This window comes from Salminus brasiliensis, chromosome 4, assembly GCF_030463535.1.
Source record: "Salminus brasiliensis chromosome 4, fSalBra1.hap2, whole genome shotgun sequence".
NCBI lineage: Eukaryota > Metazoa > Chordata > Actinopteri > Characiformes > Bryconidae > Salminus > Salminus brasiliensis.
The window spans coordinates 27,223,809-27,241,134 of record NC_132881.1 but is presented as its reverse complement, the minus strand read 5'-3'; the positions used below and the strand labels follow the sequence as shown (position 1 = coordinate 27,241,134).

General features: G+C 45.7%; 1 protein-coding gene across 6 annotated transcripts in view; it reads left to right on the top strand.

Annotated features, from left to right (window-relative positions):
• Positions 1-1,457: 1,457 nt before the first annotated feature.
• The window catches only part of fgfr3 (fibroblast growth factor receptor 3), a 51,171-nt gene continuing 35,302 nt past the window's right edge, over positions 1,458-17,326 (top strand). For all 6 annotated transcript variants that reach the window (XM_072677811.1, XM_072677810.1, XM_072677809.1 and 3 more), the window contains exons 1-2: positions 1,458-2,009; positions 6,909-7,141. In XM_072677811.1, coding sequence (XP_072533912.1) covers positions 7,000-7,141 — 142 coding nt within the window. In that variant the 5' untranslated portion in view covers positions 1,458-2,009; positions 6,909-6,999. The remainder of the gene's footprint in view (positions 2,010-6,908; positions 7,142-17,326) is intronic.

Genomic DNA, 17,326 nt, shown 5'->3' with positions numbered 1-17,326 from the left:
AATTTATGTCTTAATTGCACATAATAAACACACCTTGTGCAGGAACACCACATCTATGTGTTCATTAGCCTAAAACTAAAGGTTGCTTTGTCGTTTTCTCTGTTGGTCTAACCCACTCCCGTGAAGATAAGAGGGGTACGGATTAGGTCTAACAACTGTGAGGAAACAACACCGTTAGGCAGTGGCCTACATACAGTGATGTATATGTAAACTTAAGAGGAATTACAGGGGAAAATTTGAAAAATGAGTAACAGGGTTAATAATATTGTGTATTTTCTGATCTTCTGTCAGCATCAGAATTCTGTCAAATTCGTAGTCTCGTCTGCATATTACTATAAAACAAACTACATAAGCATGGCAATAATAACCATATAATAAACCATATCACAATCCCTAAAATTATGTCATATAAATAAAAAATGAGTGAAGACACCCCCCCCCCCCAACCCAAAACTCTGAACTACTACAAGAAGTCGTGGGGCAGCCGTTGCTTCTTGGTTAGAGAAGCAGGCTTGCCGGCCAACAGGCCCCTGGACCGACAGCTGATGTGCCCTTGAGCAAGCCACCTAACCCCTTAACACTTCAAGCCTTATTACACACTACTAAAGTGTATTATTCTGTAACTACAGGGACTGGTGGGACATAAGGGGTTAAGAAAGGTTTGTGAATGAACTGGGACTTCATTGTGTTAATACCATCTGCACTGGTGAGGAGGGTGTTTAATGGTATGCTCACGCCACTATTCAACAGTCATCAGTGTAACTGATCCATGATCAGATGTATCAGGCAGATTTAGAGCAGAGAAAGCTCCACGATGTGCTGGGCCGGGGGTACTCCAGGACAACGGTTAGGACCCACCCATTTGCCATTTTCAGGGCGCTTCACGTTCGCTAGACGTGTGTTGATGTAACACGTTCAATTACTCAGTGTGTCTGACCTCTAGAACTGTTGAGTTGGGGCACTCGGGCTGTTCAGCCGAGCCACACCAGGCCAGCTGTAGCTGGTTTCAGCATGGCTACGGCAAAGTGCTAACCCAATAATGCACTTTAACAATATTATCTGAGCTGAGGGTCAGCAAGTGTGCACTCCAGCTGACCATCTGCAGCCTCAGGCCACAAGCCCTGGCCCTGATGCAGTGGCCCTCAGGTTCAGTTCCTCGCTGTGTGGTAATCGCTTAAGCTGTGTTCGTGCATTCTTTAGCACTACACCTACCTGCGGTCGGGCTGTATCTGAAAGGCACGCGCAGCTCCTGCAGCAGGCTGTAGTTTAGCGGTTTGGGATCGCTGAGTCTGGCTAATTTGACAGTGAGCGAGCGCTGGAGGGAGGGAAGCAGATTGGGTGGTTAGATTTTGGCGTGGGCGTGATCATCTCAAAGCCACGCCCCCTATCTCTCTCTTTCTCTGTCTCTGACTCACTCGCTCACTTACTGTGTCTCTGCCCTATGAGCTCGTGAGGGGGGCAGCAGCAGCAGCAGCAGCAGCAGGCAGGCGAAGGGACTGGGGCTGAAATCTGATCCCTCGTGTGTGTGTTTTTTTTTATATACCCCCCCTTTCCCTCTGTCTCTCTCCAAACTGTTAGTGGCAGCCCGTGGCAGGCTTTCACACAGCGCAAGACGTGAGCGCGCGGAGGACGGAGCTCTGTTTCTCTCTCTCTTCTACAAACACACACACACACACACACACATCTCCCTGGAGCGGAGCCCCCCTGAGTCCGGGTCCCAGCATCGAGACATCTGGCTGGAACTTGTGGGCTTTTCTACCGTTTGCTTGGACGAGTTTGGCTGCTGGTTGGCGAGGCTGTCCGTTCAGACGGGGAGCGAGGAGAGCGGGTCCGCAGGTCTCAACTTTGTTGGATTGCCCCGTCTGGAGGAGCTGAAGGCAGCGCTGATCGCGAGTGTGTGAGCCGAGCAAGGTGGACTAGCTCTGTCTGAGCTCCGCAGAGCGGAGGAACGGGTTATGGTGATTTGTGCCACCTGCGGAAAGGATTACTGACGATACGGGGGACTTTGGGTAATTATTATGATTATTTTTGGTATTATTATCTGAATTAAATTTTTATTAGCCTTTATTATTTTTATTAATTAATTAATTATATTTTTTTGCGGGTGCTGCTGCTGTTGAGAGTGTTTGTTCAGGGACTGTAAAAGTGTCAGTGGTAACCATGTGCCTTTTTCCTCGTTTCCTTGTCTTCACATCAGACAGGTCTGTTGAGTTTTAGGCTGCGTCCAAAACCACCCGCTTCCATACTAACAAATTAGTACACGGCTACCACGAACACTTACAATGCTCAATAAAACACGTCATTTATAGTACAGTTCAGTATAACATTGTATATTATGGTACAGTGTAGTATATGGTGTAGTGTGGCACAGTAAAGTACAGCACAGTGATTTAGGACGCAGCCCTCCTCTCGGCTCCTCTGTGCCCCATTCAGTCCAAGCCAGGCGACGGTTACCGCGGCTGAGGCTCGCTTTCCTGTAGCGTACCTGAGCTGCCCCAGTGCCTCAAGCAGACTCGCTTCTGCTGTTTAGATGTTAGTTTTCTTTCTAGAAAATACAATGGAAGACATCCTGACAGAGTTTGGTTCTGGAGGCTACATGAGAAGCTCTGCGGTCCTTCAGGCTGTATGAAGATGAGCTCCGCTGAGTGTTAATAGGTTAATGTCAGAGGCGAGCGTATTAGCTTCATTTTCCCTCCTGAACCGCAGTAGCTCAAACCACAACAGACCCTCAGCCGCGAGGTGACAGACTGTGAGGTGTTGGGTGTGTGTGTGTGTGTGTGTGTGGCATTTGTCTAAAAATAGCTTTAAGAATAAAGGCTAAACCGGGCTACTACTCTTCTACATATTCCTTCAGAAGTCACTCGAGAAGGGTTGTGTATTTTTGGCCCGCTGTGTGTGTGTGTGTATGTGTGTGTGTGTGTGTGTGTGTGTGTCCGTTTCTGACCCGCATAGGCGCTGGACATCTGAAACCAATTGTGCACATCACAGTGAGTTAACGTCTCCCCAGGTGTTAACGGGGGGCTACCAGGGGTAATTAGCCTCTACCACTGAAGTAGCTCTCATTCAGGACCGTATCCCTCATGGGCCATGTAGGCTACCCCAGCCAGCACGAGCTTCTCCCTGCAGAATGTTCTCTGGAGCAAAGAGGGCTTCCTGGCTGGGATAAAGCTGTGCTGATTATAGACGGTCAAACAGCTTGTCCTCTAAAGCAATTTCTCAGAGCCTGCTTGTTGGTCTAAATGATGGCATTAGTGAGAAATCTGCAGTCAGGCTCAATCTAGCCTTTGAGTTCAGGTGTGACTGTCCTCGCCTTTTCCCCGCTCGCCTCTCTTGACATTTCTTGGGCGTGCTAAAACGACTTCATATGAAGGAGAAATCTGGTCAGAGGGGCTTGCTTGTCTTCCCAGAAGAAATGCAGCTTTTATCGACTGGCCCCGTTCACTCTCTGTGGCAGCACTTAAAAGAGCAGCTTGCCGATTGGGCCTGACTCAAGCTCAGTGTGTCACTCGCAAGATCTTCTTAGAGGAGCTCGGAGAGAGCTCTGCAGAAGCAGACTATGATCAGCCCATGTCCCTCGCGCTCATCCTGTTTTTAATCAGCCGCTCTGTGCGTTTTCATTTTGCGAGGATAACCGGCTCAGCAGAACAGTCTGGCAGACCTGAGTAGCTGTCTTCACAAGGGTCTGCGGAAAGCCTCCAGTGACCTGCTGACAGGAGCGGCCCGCTCTAGAGATGTACAGCCATAGAGCCGCTTCACGAAATGAGCCTTTTACTGTTGGTCTCGGCATGCTTTTTTGAATGAAACTGGGTGGAAAGGGGTTACAGAGCACACAGACTCACAGGAGAGAGCGAGAAGGATTTGCTTTCAGCCGTGATAGAGACATCACAGACGTTCAGCTTTTCACCTGCTCGCTAATCCCTGTGTTAAAAGGCAGACTTTCTTCTGACCGTGCCGATTTGGCTTCATCATCACTACAACTCAGAAAGCTGCTTAGTGTGCCTCAGGGTTTCAATTTCTTAAGTCTCTCGCTTAAAAACAAAAGCCCGACCCTAGCCATCACTGGATATTTAGTGTCCAGACGGGAGCAATTAAAGTGTGTGTACATATTTGAAGTGCCTCGGTCATCACCACTAAATAGTCACAGCTTCGTAGATGCGCAAACCTCAGCCTGTGCCAAGCCGGCTAGCATCCGAGTCCGGCCTACTGTCACTGGCTGTGTTAGGCCCAGTATGTAGATGTTTTTCATGCATATTTCCCTTTGATTCAGATCAGAGAGGCACAGAGGAGAAACAGCGAACAGAAAAAGCTAAATGTGGTAGCTAGCACGTTTATTTATGAGCCCCCGATGAGAAGATTCAGATTTCACAGCAGCCCAAATCAAATTCTTCCCAAATCCTATTGGCTAAATAAGGCCTATTCTGGTCACACGCACAGTCCATTTGCGCTGTTAACTGTTAATCAGTCATAATGCCCTGCCTCGCCCCGCCACACTCGCGGTGTGTTTAGACTTCAGGAGCTAACTTTAAACTGTGCTAAAGCACAGGCAGTATGTTACCGTCTCTGTAAGTGACCCTCGTTCAGAGGCCGCGTTGGGAGACTGGATCCAGCCGTGTAGATTTAACCTGGGCTTTTGCCCTTACTCTGCACGTAGTGCTGGTGCAGTGCTTTATATGGGCACCTTGCTTCTTCTAAAGTAATAGCCAAAAAAAAAAACCCACACACACACACACACACTTCACACACTTCACACACAACTTCATGTAGTAACAAGTGGTTCAACTGGTTTTAGCCAAGTCAAATGAAGTCTTTGATTAATGCTTTAAGCCCTAGGGGTCCGTGCATGGGCCAACTCCCCCTTATAACGACATTGCTAATGTATTCGTTTAAAACAGTGGATAATAAGCCTTAAGGTTAACACTGGATATTAAGCATTAACCATTAAGAGTCCATATCATGGAAACCCTTAAAGAGTCCATAAATAGACAATCAGCTGCAAAAAATCCAGTGTGAATTCATTGTATTTATGATGACAAAAGTATTGGGACACCTGCTCATTGTTTCTTAAAAAAGAGCAGTTCATCCTGCCCTTGTGGGAGTAACTGTCTCTACTGTCCAGTGAAGGCTTTCTACTATATTTTGGAGCATTGCTGCGAGGGTTTGATTGCATTCAGTGTCAAGAGCATTGAAGAGATCTGGTTGGAGCTCCAGAAAACACAGTTCCACTGCTCCACAGCTCAATGCTGGAGGCTTTATACCACTCTAGTACACGTCTGGCATTAGGCATGGTCCCAGTGGGTTCATGTTTATTTGCTGCACATTGTATTGTCCTTATTGTATTGGCAATTCTTCTCTACAGGGACTAGACAAACTGTGTGTGTGTGTGTGCACCCAGCAATAGGTGCAACTTAAAGTAGCTGAATGCATTCATTAGAAGGGGTGTCCACAGACATTTGGACAGTTTACAGCAGTAAGTAGGATTTGGGCTTAACATTAAGCATAATAATAGCTACATCGATCAATTGATTGATAAATAAAGCGCTAGACAGACAGATGCCAAAAATAATCTGTGAGAAATAAAATTACAAATAAAACACAAGTGACATTTTCCATCAAACCAACCCTCCCACACACCCCAGCCCTGGTGTGTGGGTTTGGGTCTGGAGCGAGCGCTACGTCAGCTAGAGCTCCACTCATCAGTGCGTTACTGTAAGATACTCCAGGAGCCAGACACACACACACACGAACACACACACACACAATCCAGAAATACACCCTTCTCTCATACAAACAGACCCAACCTGATACACTATCACTCTACAGGGCTGAACACACTGCTGCTCTGCCCAGCCAGAGAAAACACACCGTTACTCAATGCGCCAGACCTGTGTGTGTTTGTAGGTGTGTGTGTGTGTGTGTGTGTGTGTGTGTGTGTGTGTCTGTGTGTCTGTGTGTCTGTGTGGGTGTGAGCAGACTCCCTCCGAGTCAGACCTCTCCTCAGTATGTGCTGACCAAGACATGAGCCTGTACTCATCAGGAGAAAGAAAAATAGCACCTCGCCAGCCTCAGGAGGGTGTGTGTACGCTTGTGTGTGTGTGTGTGTGTGTGTGTGTGTGTCACCTATGGTCGTCCTAGAAAAATGCCACCGTTTAAGGTTAATACAAACCCTGTGTGTATCTGTCGGTGTAAGTGTGTGTGTGTTTCTAAGCCAAGGCTGTTCTACAATAACAGGAGTTAAGGAGTTTAGGTAAGCACAGAGTCCTTTTATTCTCCATAGTGGGGTACAAAATCATACTCTCTGTGAGTGTGTGTGTGTGTGTGTGCATTTTAGACCACTTTACATTCCTTGTATTGTGACTAATGTAAACTCTCTATGTGGCAAGGCACAATCTCGCAGACACACACGCATGCACAGGCACACACACAGAGGCCGCAGTGTGCGAGGGGAGCGTGTGTTTTCTTTAGAGAGATAAGTGTGTTTGTGTTAGCTCAGCGAAAGACGTGTTTCAGAGCGGCAGGACAGAGATAGCAAACGTGCGAGAGAAAGACTAAGAGCGAGAGAGAGAGAGAGAGAGAGAGAGAGAATGAAGTAATGAGAAGAAGCGTTTACATGAAGTCGGGCCGTGTAAACCTGCGTTAGACAAATACAAGTAAATAATTCCATTTTTATTCAGTGCAGGCCCAATTATCACCTTGTTCCTCTCAGCTCAGAGCTCTGAAGCAGACCACAGAAAGCATTTCCATGTCTAACAGCGTGTCTCACGAAGAATGGCGACAAACACTTCTTATCGTTGTACTCTGTTTACAGCACTTTCCAGTTCTCTCCTCTTAAACCTCCCAGCTGTTTGTTCTGCCTTCACCGAGCCTGATCAGTTTCACCGATGCTCTTTCTGCTTTCTGTTGTGTTTCAGGTGGACCAGGGGACCCGTGTGAGTGTGTCTGTCTGCGTGTGTGTGAGTGTGTCTGTGTGTGTTGACACCATGCTGCGTGGGTGCTTGGTGAATGTGTGATTGTGGTTGCTGTGGTGAGGTCCCTGGGCCACGCCCCCAGGCCGGGATGATCGCGCTCTGCCTCCTCCTCTACCTCTCCTCCGTCATCCCACCATCCGTACTCAGCGCCCGCCTGCCCCCGGCAGAGCCTACAGGTCAGAACACACACACACACACACATATATCTCTATCTTTCTCTCTCACTGTCTCTCTCTTTCCCTCTGTCTGTGTATCTGCTTCTCCAAAGATGACTTACTACATCCGCTGGCCCTCAAAAGTTTGGGGACGCCTAGCTTTTCTACATTTGCCCAGGCTCGTGGGTTCAGTCCTCACTCAACTCTGTGTGGAGTTTGGTGTGTTTTCCCTGTGTCTGTGCGGCGTGGCTTTTCCTCCGGGTACTCCGGTTCCTTTCCACCTCCCATAAACACACATGGTGAGTGGACTGGTCATGCTAGTGTGTGGTACCCTGTGATGGACTGTGACCCAGTCCAGGAGGTATTCCTGCCCTGCACCCGATGATTCAGGGTTGGCTCGGGACCCATTGCGACTCTGACCAGATAGAAAAGGATAAGAAGATGGATAAATGAACAGTTCCTGCTGATTTTTCAGAAGCACTTTTAAGCTGTGAATTTCCGATTCTACCACATCCAAAAGGTGTTCTATTGGATTCAGATCCGGGAACCTGGAAGGCCACTGAAGAACTCCTGAAACCGGTTTGAGATGACTTTTACTTTGTGATAAGGGGCATCATCATGCTGGAAATAGCCGTTAGAAGATTCGGCCATGAAGGGATGAACATAATCAGCAGCCGTACTCAAATCGGCTGTGGCATTCAAGTGATGATTAATTGGTCTTAACAGACCCAAAGTGTACCAGGAATACAGTCCCCTGGACTGATGACTTAAGGCAGGCCAGGTGGGGTCCATGAATTCATAACACGGGCGCCAGCAGACATTTTTGGTGAGCCTGTGCCCACTGCAGCCTCTGCTTTTTGTTCTTGGCTGGCAGAAGTGGGACTCGACTTGGTCTTCTGCTGTTGAAGCCCAACGGTGTCAGGGTTGGACGTGTTGTGCATTCTGAGATGCTTTTTTTTGGTTATCTGAGGTACCGTAGCCTTTCTGTCAGCTCCAATCTGTCTGATCATTTTTGTTGACCTTCCTTATCAACGAGACGTTCCAGTCTTGGACAGATCTGCCACTCACTGGCAGCCACAATCACTGAGGGTTGACATGAACATTACCTGAAGCTGTATGATTTTATACAGTGTACTGATGCCACATGATTGGCTGATTAGATTTCTGTTATGGCATCCAATTTTTCTTGCCTCTTACATTTGAAATAAGCATAAGATGATGGCGAGTTGATTGTATGAAAGGCAGTTCCCTCATTTTTTGGCACGCCAGTATCTGTGTATTACTGTCAGTGAAAGTGTCGATGAAAGTGTGGAAAATAAAAAAGTGGGGTCTCTGCTGGTCATATTTTAGCTCCCTGTATATCAATACCAAAGTATCTGGCCATGCTTTCATCTGTAAGGTGAGCGTTTCACTTGTTTAAGGAGAAACCTCTGAAGCTCTGAGGGAATGTTGTCAATTAAGAAAGTATACTCTGGAGTTGAGTACAAGCAATGGAGTGGTGTGTGTAGTGTAGTGTGTGAGTGGGAGTGGATGAAGAGCAGAGCCAGCAGTCTAAGCACTTTCAGTGAGAGCTTGTAGTCATTATTGTGTGAGCACAGTCTGAGCTAGTGATTTATTACACAATCCGGAGCCTGACGGATTGGGCTCTGCCGAGTGGATTACATGACAGATAGGGGCGTGAGTGTGCGCATTATGTGTGTGTGGGTTGTGACGGGCTCATGTCATGGCTACACTCAGGGCACGTAATACTGCATTGATATTCACACCGAATACCATTCAACTATTGAGTCTTTAAGATACCATCTTCAGATGCCTCAGCTGCTAATTTCGCATTAGGCTGACTTCAATGTGCAGACTTTAAATGTTTGGCTTCCGTCTGTCCCTGGCTGTCGGTTCTAGCATTCAGTGCTGAAACTGTGTGATTTTCTCTCTGTAGACTTGCTGAGCTGGGGCCGCCTCCTCTCTGAATTCCCCGCTCGTGGATTTGATTAAGACAGAAGTTGCTGAAATTTGTTTGGTTAAGATTCTTCTGCTGGATGAATTCCACCCTCTGTCTTTGAGGCCTTTCAACATTACAGCCTATAAAAATTTAAATGGGAAAGGAGTGTCATGCTTATGCTTTGCTGGCTCAACTCAACTGTGTTTGGGGTGGGTGTGTTTGTGTGAGATCACTGCTGTGTGTGTGTGTGTGTGTGTGTGTGTGTTCACTGTTGTATGTGGTTAGATGGGGTGTGTTCGCCTCATTAATGCTCTTTGAAATCTCGCTGCAGGTCAGCCAATGAATTATAGATGCACACAGTGACTTTCTGAGCATCATCTAGAGCCACCTGTTCATACACACACACACACACACACATCTGTACTTTTTAAACCTAGTCAGGACGTGGAATGTCCTGTATGTTCTGTGTATGTACTACAGAACCTGTACATAAATACAGTGCATATCGAGAATTATGTCAGTGCTTAAAACGAACACTGACTAGCTGCATGCTTCATTACAAACAGTGTAATTAGTCTGGTTTAACTGGATCTTTCTCAATATAAACTACTGTCCTCGGTATGGGAGAGTATTTAAATAGTGACTACTGGTAATCTGTGGCTAGTGATGCATGAACTAAAAATGTAGAAATATTTATTCTAAATTTTATAGATAAGAGTTTATCATATCGTCCACTCTGATGTGATGGTGACAATGTGTGACCTATATGTAACACAAATTGTTTGACCCTAAATCTAAGCCTGACTGTAACTGCAGATTTTGTAAAAGAGCATTTTGTGAAGTCAGGAATCAAGGTGTTTACATATATAAATATATATATATATATTGGTATTGTAAGCAATCTGTATATATGCAGCAAAGCATATATACCAATTGCTTACAGTATCAGTATCGCGCTACATATCATATCGTTAGGTCCTTACAAATACACAGCCCTAATCCTTCACCATTTCTCTTCTCTGGTTCCCAAAAAGTATGAGAACAAACACTTTGCTGTAAATGTCCTTCAGGGAAACTGTGATTGAAACTCAAACTCCCATCAGCCCACCTGACAGCAACCTACACAACCTGCTCAACATGCTGCGAAGCCTCCTCTGCAATCTTCGCCTCCCACACCGCTCACACGTCTATCACACACTCCATAAGAGCTGAGTGTGTGTGCGTGTGTGTGTGTGTGTGTGTGTGAGGCTGGCTGACTGTAAAATCTCTGGAGGGAAAGTTATATGTCTCTGTTATCAGTCGGCTCCATAACCATGCAGGCCTTTCTTCTGTGATTCTGCTTTTGGACACCAGAACATAACAAAAATATTTGTTGTATTTCATAAGAGCTGTCTGAGAGTGTGTTTATGTGTGTGTGTGTGTGTTCTTGATTTCCCTCAGCTCTCTTATATTGCTGCTGGCAGTCATGAACAGATGGCCCGTTATGTGCTGTAAGAAATCCAACACACACACACACACAGGCACCCCTCCTTAGCCACCCATGAAACGACCCTGCGCCCTGCCATCCCCCACTGCACCTCAGAACACACACTCACCGATACACACCAGGAGTCACGGAGCTGGAGAGCTGGGACAGTGGGTTTTAGTAGCGGAGCAGCAGTCACATATATATGTGCTCATGAACTTCATCTGATTGCTATAATGCTATATGTGTGTGTGTGTGTGTGTGTGTGTAAGTGTGTGTGCATGTTTAGCGCTCTCCTCTGCATCTCTCTCTTTCTACAGGCTGTTTCAGAAAGTTAGCCAGTGCATTAATAATGCATTATAGAGGTGTAATGAGGCTTGTACTACACAGTAACCGATTCTATTGCGCTTAGTGAGAGCGAACTCTGTGAGCACCAAGAGGCAAGAAAAAGCTAAAAGGAGACCTCCTTAATGCCTCTGTAGTTTCTCCTATGAGAGATTCAATCAAGCCAAGAAAGAGATCTCATGTCACATTTTTGTCTCCTGCTATTCTTCCTTATCAATTTTAGGAGACACGCCTGTGACAAAGTTGACCTCTAAATCACAAATACGCCTCCTGAGACGTCAAAGAGCATCATTTGAACAGTGAATTTTCTGCATATCACTGCTGTCCAATGAAAATTATGCATTTCCAGTAGCTGCTCTGTACACCATGTGAATAACTCTGGATGAACAGACCAATGGAAATGCTCTTCCAAATGACTTGGAATAAACTCTGATTTTACATTGACTTCCATTCAAAGTTCAGAACATTTTCGCCTTCTCCTCTCAAGACACTCTGTCATTTTGGAGATACAGGTTTTTATATTTGGACAGCGACGATATATAGTATGTTGCAAATGTTTTCAGCACCTGTGAAAGTAGCAGTGTGGATTTACTCTAATATTAGCATAAAAAATATCGAAAGTATTGTTTTTATATCTCTGTGTTCATTGAACCACCTAAAAGGTTCTCCTCATGGGTGTCTAGGACCATTAGAGTTTATTTATCTAGAGTTATCTTCAACACGTGGCTTGGTAAATCAGTGCTTAATGATGTTATATCAGATGAGCTGGTTATGGAATTGAACAAATCCACAGTCTGGCTGAAGGCGTCCAGGAGAGTTGTTCAAACTAGCTCACAGGATCTCAACTACTTTCCTCAAAAGTCACTTGTTTTCATGTATTCATGTTTACCTGGACCTGCTCTGGTGCTTCTACAAGTTATAACGCTCTTAATACCGAGCTAATGGTTTTAAACAATGTGCTTAGGGGCCTAAAACCTCTGTACAGCATTGTATATCGATGCATGTATATGTGTGTGTGTGTGTGTGTGTGTGTGTGTGTGTGTGCGAATGAGAGAAACCATTCGTCCATGTGTGTTAGAAAAGAAGAAGATGTGTATGTGTGCATGTACATGCATGTGAGTGTGTGTGTGTGTGTGTGTGTGTGTGTGTGTGTGTGTGTGGATATCTCAGAGCAGCTGTTGCCAGTTGCTTGTGTGTGTCAGAGGCTGTAGGGAAGGGAAGGAGAGGATTAGGAGTGTTCCTGCTTGGAGAGACCCCCCTGCCCCCTTACACACACACACATACACACACATACATTCACTCTCTCCCTCTCTCTTCCTCTCTCTCTCTCTCTCTCTCTCTCTCTCTCTCCATCTTTTGCTTCGTATAGTCCTGTTTGGATTTTTGACTGTAGACCTTTGTCTGTAAAGTAGTGAACAGGTAGGCAGCTGCTGACTCACAGAGCTGAATGAAGTCTCTCTCTCTCTCTCTCAGTGTATCTCTCTCTCTCTCTCTCTCTCTCTGAGATAAAAAGAGCAGCAGAAAGAGTGTGAGGGAGTGATGTGATAACTCTGTTATGGGCGCTGCCTGGTTTCTTTGTATTGCACCGCAGGCGTGGTCCCAGCTACTAAAGCTCTCAGCAGCAGAGCAGTGTGAGTGTGTGTGTGTGTCTGTGCAAGTCTGTGCGGTTGAATGCACACTCCCCAGGGTCGGGAGGTGAAAGGGCAAAGTGTCAGCTCTGCCTAATGTCCCCTTCCACTGATATGCAAATGACCAACTACTGACCTATTGATCGTGGTCTAATAAGAGATGTCTTACTCTGCAGAACGGAGCGGGATGCTCGCGCCTCGTCATTGTTGTCTGAAAACCTTGTAACTTGTTGATGCTGTTGTTTTTCACTCTGTTTGAATCACCAGCTGTCCTTTATGCTGTGTGAAAAGCAAGCCTTTCAGATTTCTTTCAGTTCAAAGTTGCTAAGGACATTTATTTCTATCAAGTCTTCGTTATTGAAATGTTTTGTGTGACAATGTGATATCATGATATGTAAAACCTGTAATATGTGAAGCCTATCACAGAATATCATGATATGTAAAACCTGTAATATGTGAAGCCTATCACAGAATTTTGGCAACACACCACAGGAGTGCCAGATTGAATGAAAACGACTAAACATGCTGACACTATAGCCCGAGGATCGTGAGTCTGAATTCTGGGTCATGCTGCTTCGCCATCAGCAGCCGTGGCCTGAGAGAGTTGGCTGATGTGGGATTCTGCGTTTTTCTCCGAGGAGGCATATGCTTGTCCTCACTCTGCTAGTTTTAAGGGGATTTGCCAATGATAGGGGGAGCCCTAGCTTTGTGAATCCCGATATCACAAATTTTGCAGCCAGTGACACATCATTTCAGAGTATGATGTAATGAAGTAATGCAGCCGTGTTTGAATGGAGATGGTAAAGCATCAGCTGAAAGCTATAGGCAGTGGTGCAGATGTCAGCCCTGTCACGGGGGGCTAGGGTCAAATCCATACTGTGTGGTCCCTGACTGATAACACTGCCTGATTACACAGATGTGAATATCATTGGGAACACCAAAGATCAATAATGTCAATCCACTTTTGGGCTTTTGCAGCTCTTTAAGCTGCACTGCATACAGAAATAACCCTTAGAGCACCACCCATAGAGTTTTTACTGTTGTTCGCTCTACAGTGTAAACCTCATTATGTCACTACTGCATTAATTACATAGCTATATTATTAATCACTTGCAGTTCATATTCTCTAGTGGTTCGAGTTAACACACTCCATTTGCACTGATCAGCCGTAACATTAGCACCGCTGACAGGTGAAGTCAATAACATTGATCATCTCGTTACAATAGGGTGGAATCTACATATTAGACAGCAAGCGAACAGTCAGTTCTCAAAGGTGCTGCAAAGGTCAGTACCTACCAAATCGTGCTCCGAGGAATGACAGCTGGCAAACCGGCAAACAGGGTCATTGGCGCTCAGGACTTTCCATTAGATTTAGAAACATTGCTGTGAGGATTTGGTTGCATTCTGACACAGGGGTGTTAGTAAAGGTCAGATACTGAAGTTGGATGATTAGTTCATCTCAGAGGTATTGATGGAGCTCCATTACTCCAGAGAGCACAGTTCCGCTACTTCACAGCTCAGTGCTGGGGCAGGTTTCTAACCTTCGAGCCCATGCTTGGCATTGGGCATGGTGATGTAAGGCACATGTGCCACTGCTCCAAAGCATCTCATTTTCTGGTGGGTACAGGTGTCTTCTCCATCTCCTATTTTTCCCAAACCAAGTCAGTATATAGCAAATATGAAACGTACATGTCTCCCCTTCTGCGCACGCAGAAGGGGAGTGGGCTGAACATTTTGATGCTGCTTGTTGTGTGAAATGAAGTAAGAGCTTATGAGTTTCTGGAAGGCTGAGCAGGACTGTAGGGTGTGACCCAGAGTGGAGAATGAACCCCTACTAATTAGAGAAAAAAAAAAAGGACAGTGCTGTGTTCAACATATGAGCACGTTTGATGTGGTTTCAATTGTTTATTCCGTACAGTTTATGAGGGCTTGAAACTAGGCCATTTTGTCTGTGGAATGACAATTAAGACAGCCTAATTCTTGTTTAGTGCGTGTGACAGCGAGCAAGAGACAGAGGGTAAAGAAGAGAGAGAGAGAGAGTGAAGGACTTTCAAGTGGAGAACCAAGTTGTGTATATGTGTGTATGTGTGTGTGCGTTTGTATGAGAGCGAGAAAGAGAGTAAAAGAGGTGAATTCCTTCACTTGTAGACAAGGTGTGTGTGTGTGTGTGGGGGGGGGGGGGGGGGTGTATTTTTAAAGGTTTTGGCAGAGCATGGGGCTGGGAGGTTGAATGCTGTAGCTTCCGTTACTAATTAGTGCAGTGAGGCGGGATTGTGTGTGTGTGTGTGTGTGTGTGTATAGGGGTCTTTGGATGCTGCAACCGTCTTAAACTTTCCTCGGGGGTATGCTGCACTGCACGCTCTTACTTACTCATACACACACACACACACGCCTCAACAGGGAAGAAGAAAAGAGGCAACAAGCCGAAAAGCTCTCCTCTCCCACCTCCCATTCACTCTGAACCCCGATCACTCATCTCCCCCTCTCTCTTTATCCCTGTTCTCTCTCTCTCGCTTGCTCTCTCTCTCCTTCACCCCTGGATCCTTTTCACAGCAGCCACACACACTCAGGACCTCATCCACAGGTGTTTACACCCACCATCCGAGAGCACACACAAACGTCTCCCTAACACCCCATTATCACACACACACACACATATACACACACACACACACACACACATAGACACAAGCTTTTTTATTGTGTGTAGTGGAACACCGTTCGTGTTGTAATGTGTTAAATATGTGTTAAAGGTGGCACACAGGGTGGTGTCCCATAGGGGTCACACTGATGCGTGAGGAAGTGACGCGCTGCGTGTTGTTTTTAACACTGTGTATCTGTTTTGGTACAACACACACTTGCATAGTTGTTAATCATGTAACTCTTGTAAATCATGCAAAACAGTGGTTGAGTGAGGAGAATGGAACACACATGACTTCAAATCAGGGTGTGTGTGTGTGTGTGTGTTCAGTTGTGTTTTCTGTACTTTGAAGGTCGTGTGACAGTAGGGGTCGACAGCTAATGTGATCATGCCAAATGGTTGGTGACAGCAGGAAACAGGAGAAAAAGAGCGGAATGGTGGGGGGGAATTCTGAAGCCTACCATTGCAAAAGCCAGCATCAAAGACTGCACTATAGAGATTTTCCAAAATATTCAGTTATTCCTGAATTTTTATGTTTGGGTAATAACACACGCAGACACACCTGTGTGTTCTCTTATAATAATGATAATAATTCATAATCATCTGTTAGCTGGTACTGAATTAATGAAACATTACGCGCTCAGGTATTCAGAGTTATTTGGCATTATTGAACATATTCATTTACTTATAAGCTCTTCTTCTTATTTCATAATTAACCAATCAAGACAGGCTCAGAGTGGCTCAATGGTCTAATACGCTACTGCTGCCATGGCCTGGGTGTTGCAGGTTTCGAATCCCGAGCCATGCTGCTTTGCCATCAGTGGAGTCTGAGAGAGCCGGGGATCTAACGCTTTCTTCTGAGCTCCCCGGCAATGCGGCAATGGCAAAAAGAGGCAGTGGCTGGCTTTGCAAGTTTTGGGAGAGACGTGTGAAGTCCTTACCAGTGCTAGTGCTGTGAGAAGGGTAGAAGGGAGGAAAAGGGTGTGATAATTGGCAGTACCAAATTATGAAAGGAAAAAAGGGAAGAATCTGACAAACAAATCAGTAAACAAAAAAATAACAATAGTAATAATTCATATATCAGTGACCATTATTTATCATGCATCTCTAATCATTAGCTTATTCTCAGTCATATCAGAATATTAAGTCCACCTACTTAATAGTAGGAATAACTACCCTTATTTCATATGACAGTAGCGAGAAGTTGTGGCACGTTAATTTGCTGGAGTCGCTGTTCCCCACTGGCATCGTGGCCCGTGGGGCACCACTGTTATGTCGTCGGGAAGTCCATTCTCTATACACCTTCACTACGGCAGCTCTAGAACATCCCACAAAGTCAGCGATTCTCTGTCTGATCCGCTCGTACCAGCACGCCACACTAACACACCACCACCATGTCAGTGCCACTGCAGTGCTGAGAATGACCCACCACCCAAGGAACACCTGCTCTGTGGTGGTCCTGTGAGGTCCTGACCGTTGAAGAACAGGGTGAAAGGAGGCTAACAGAGTATGCAGAGAAACAGATGGACTACAGTCTGTAATTATAGAACTACAAAGCTCTCCTATGTGGTAAGTGGCGCTGATATAATGGGCATAATGGAAGTCTATTCCAAACCAGGGGTGGTCCTAATATTCTGATATGACTGTGTAAAATGATACGTCATAGCATTTGTAATAAAGCTCCAGCAATGTCTTCCACAAAGCAGCTGACTGTAAATCACGACTCCAACCCCCTGCTTAGGCCGTGCATAGCACAGTAACATTTCATCATTCACTGATCAAAGAAACACTGTCCTAACTGTGTGTGTGTGTGCATGTGTGTGTGTGTACTTGTTCCGAGGCCGAGGAGGAAGGCTTGTGCTAAGACTTCATAAACGGCTGAAGCGTGGCTGAGCTACAGCCCCCCTGAGGTTCCTATATCAACGCTGTAAAAACACACGACACACACTGGCCCTTTTCTCCACTACACACACCCCTCCACAGACTAAGCGCAAACTCACAGGAGCCCTTTATGATATTTATTTATTATCCTCCTCTCCATATTAGGGGGAGCTTCAGTCCACGGACATCCACACACACACACACGTACTTGCTAACACAACCACACATTCTTTCAATGAACCACGTACCAAGGACGCACTATTACAAGTAGACAAGGACGTGCTGATGTTGTTTAATGAATGAATGG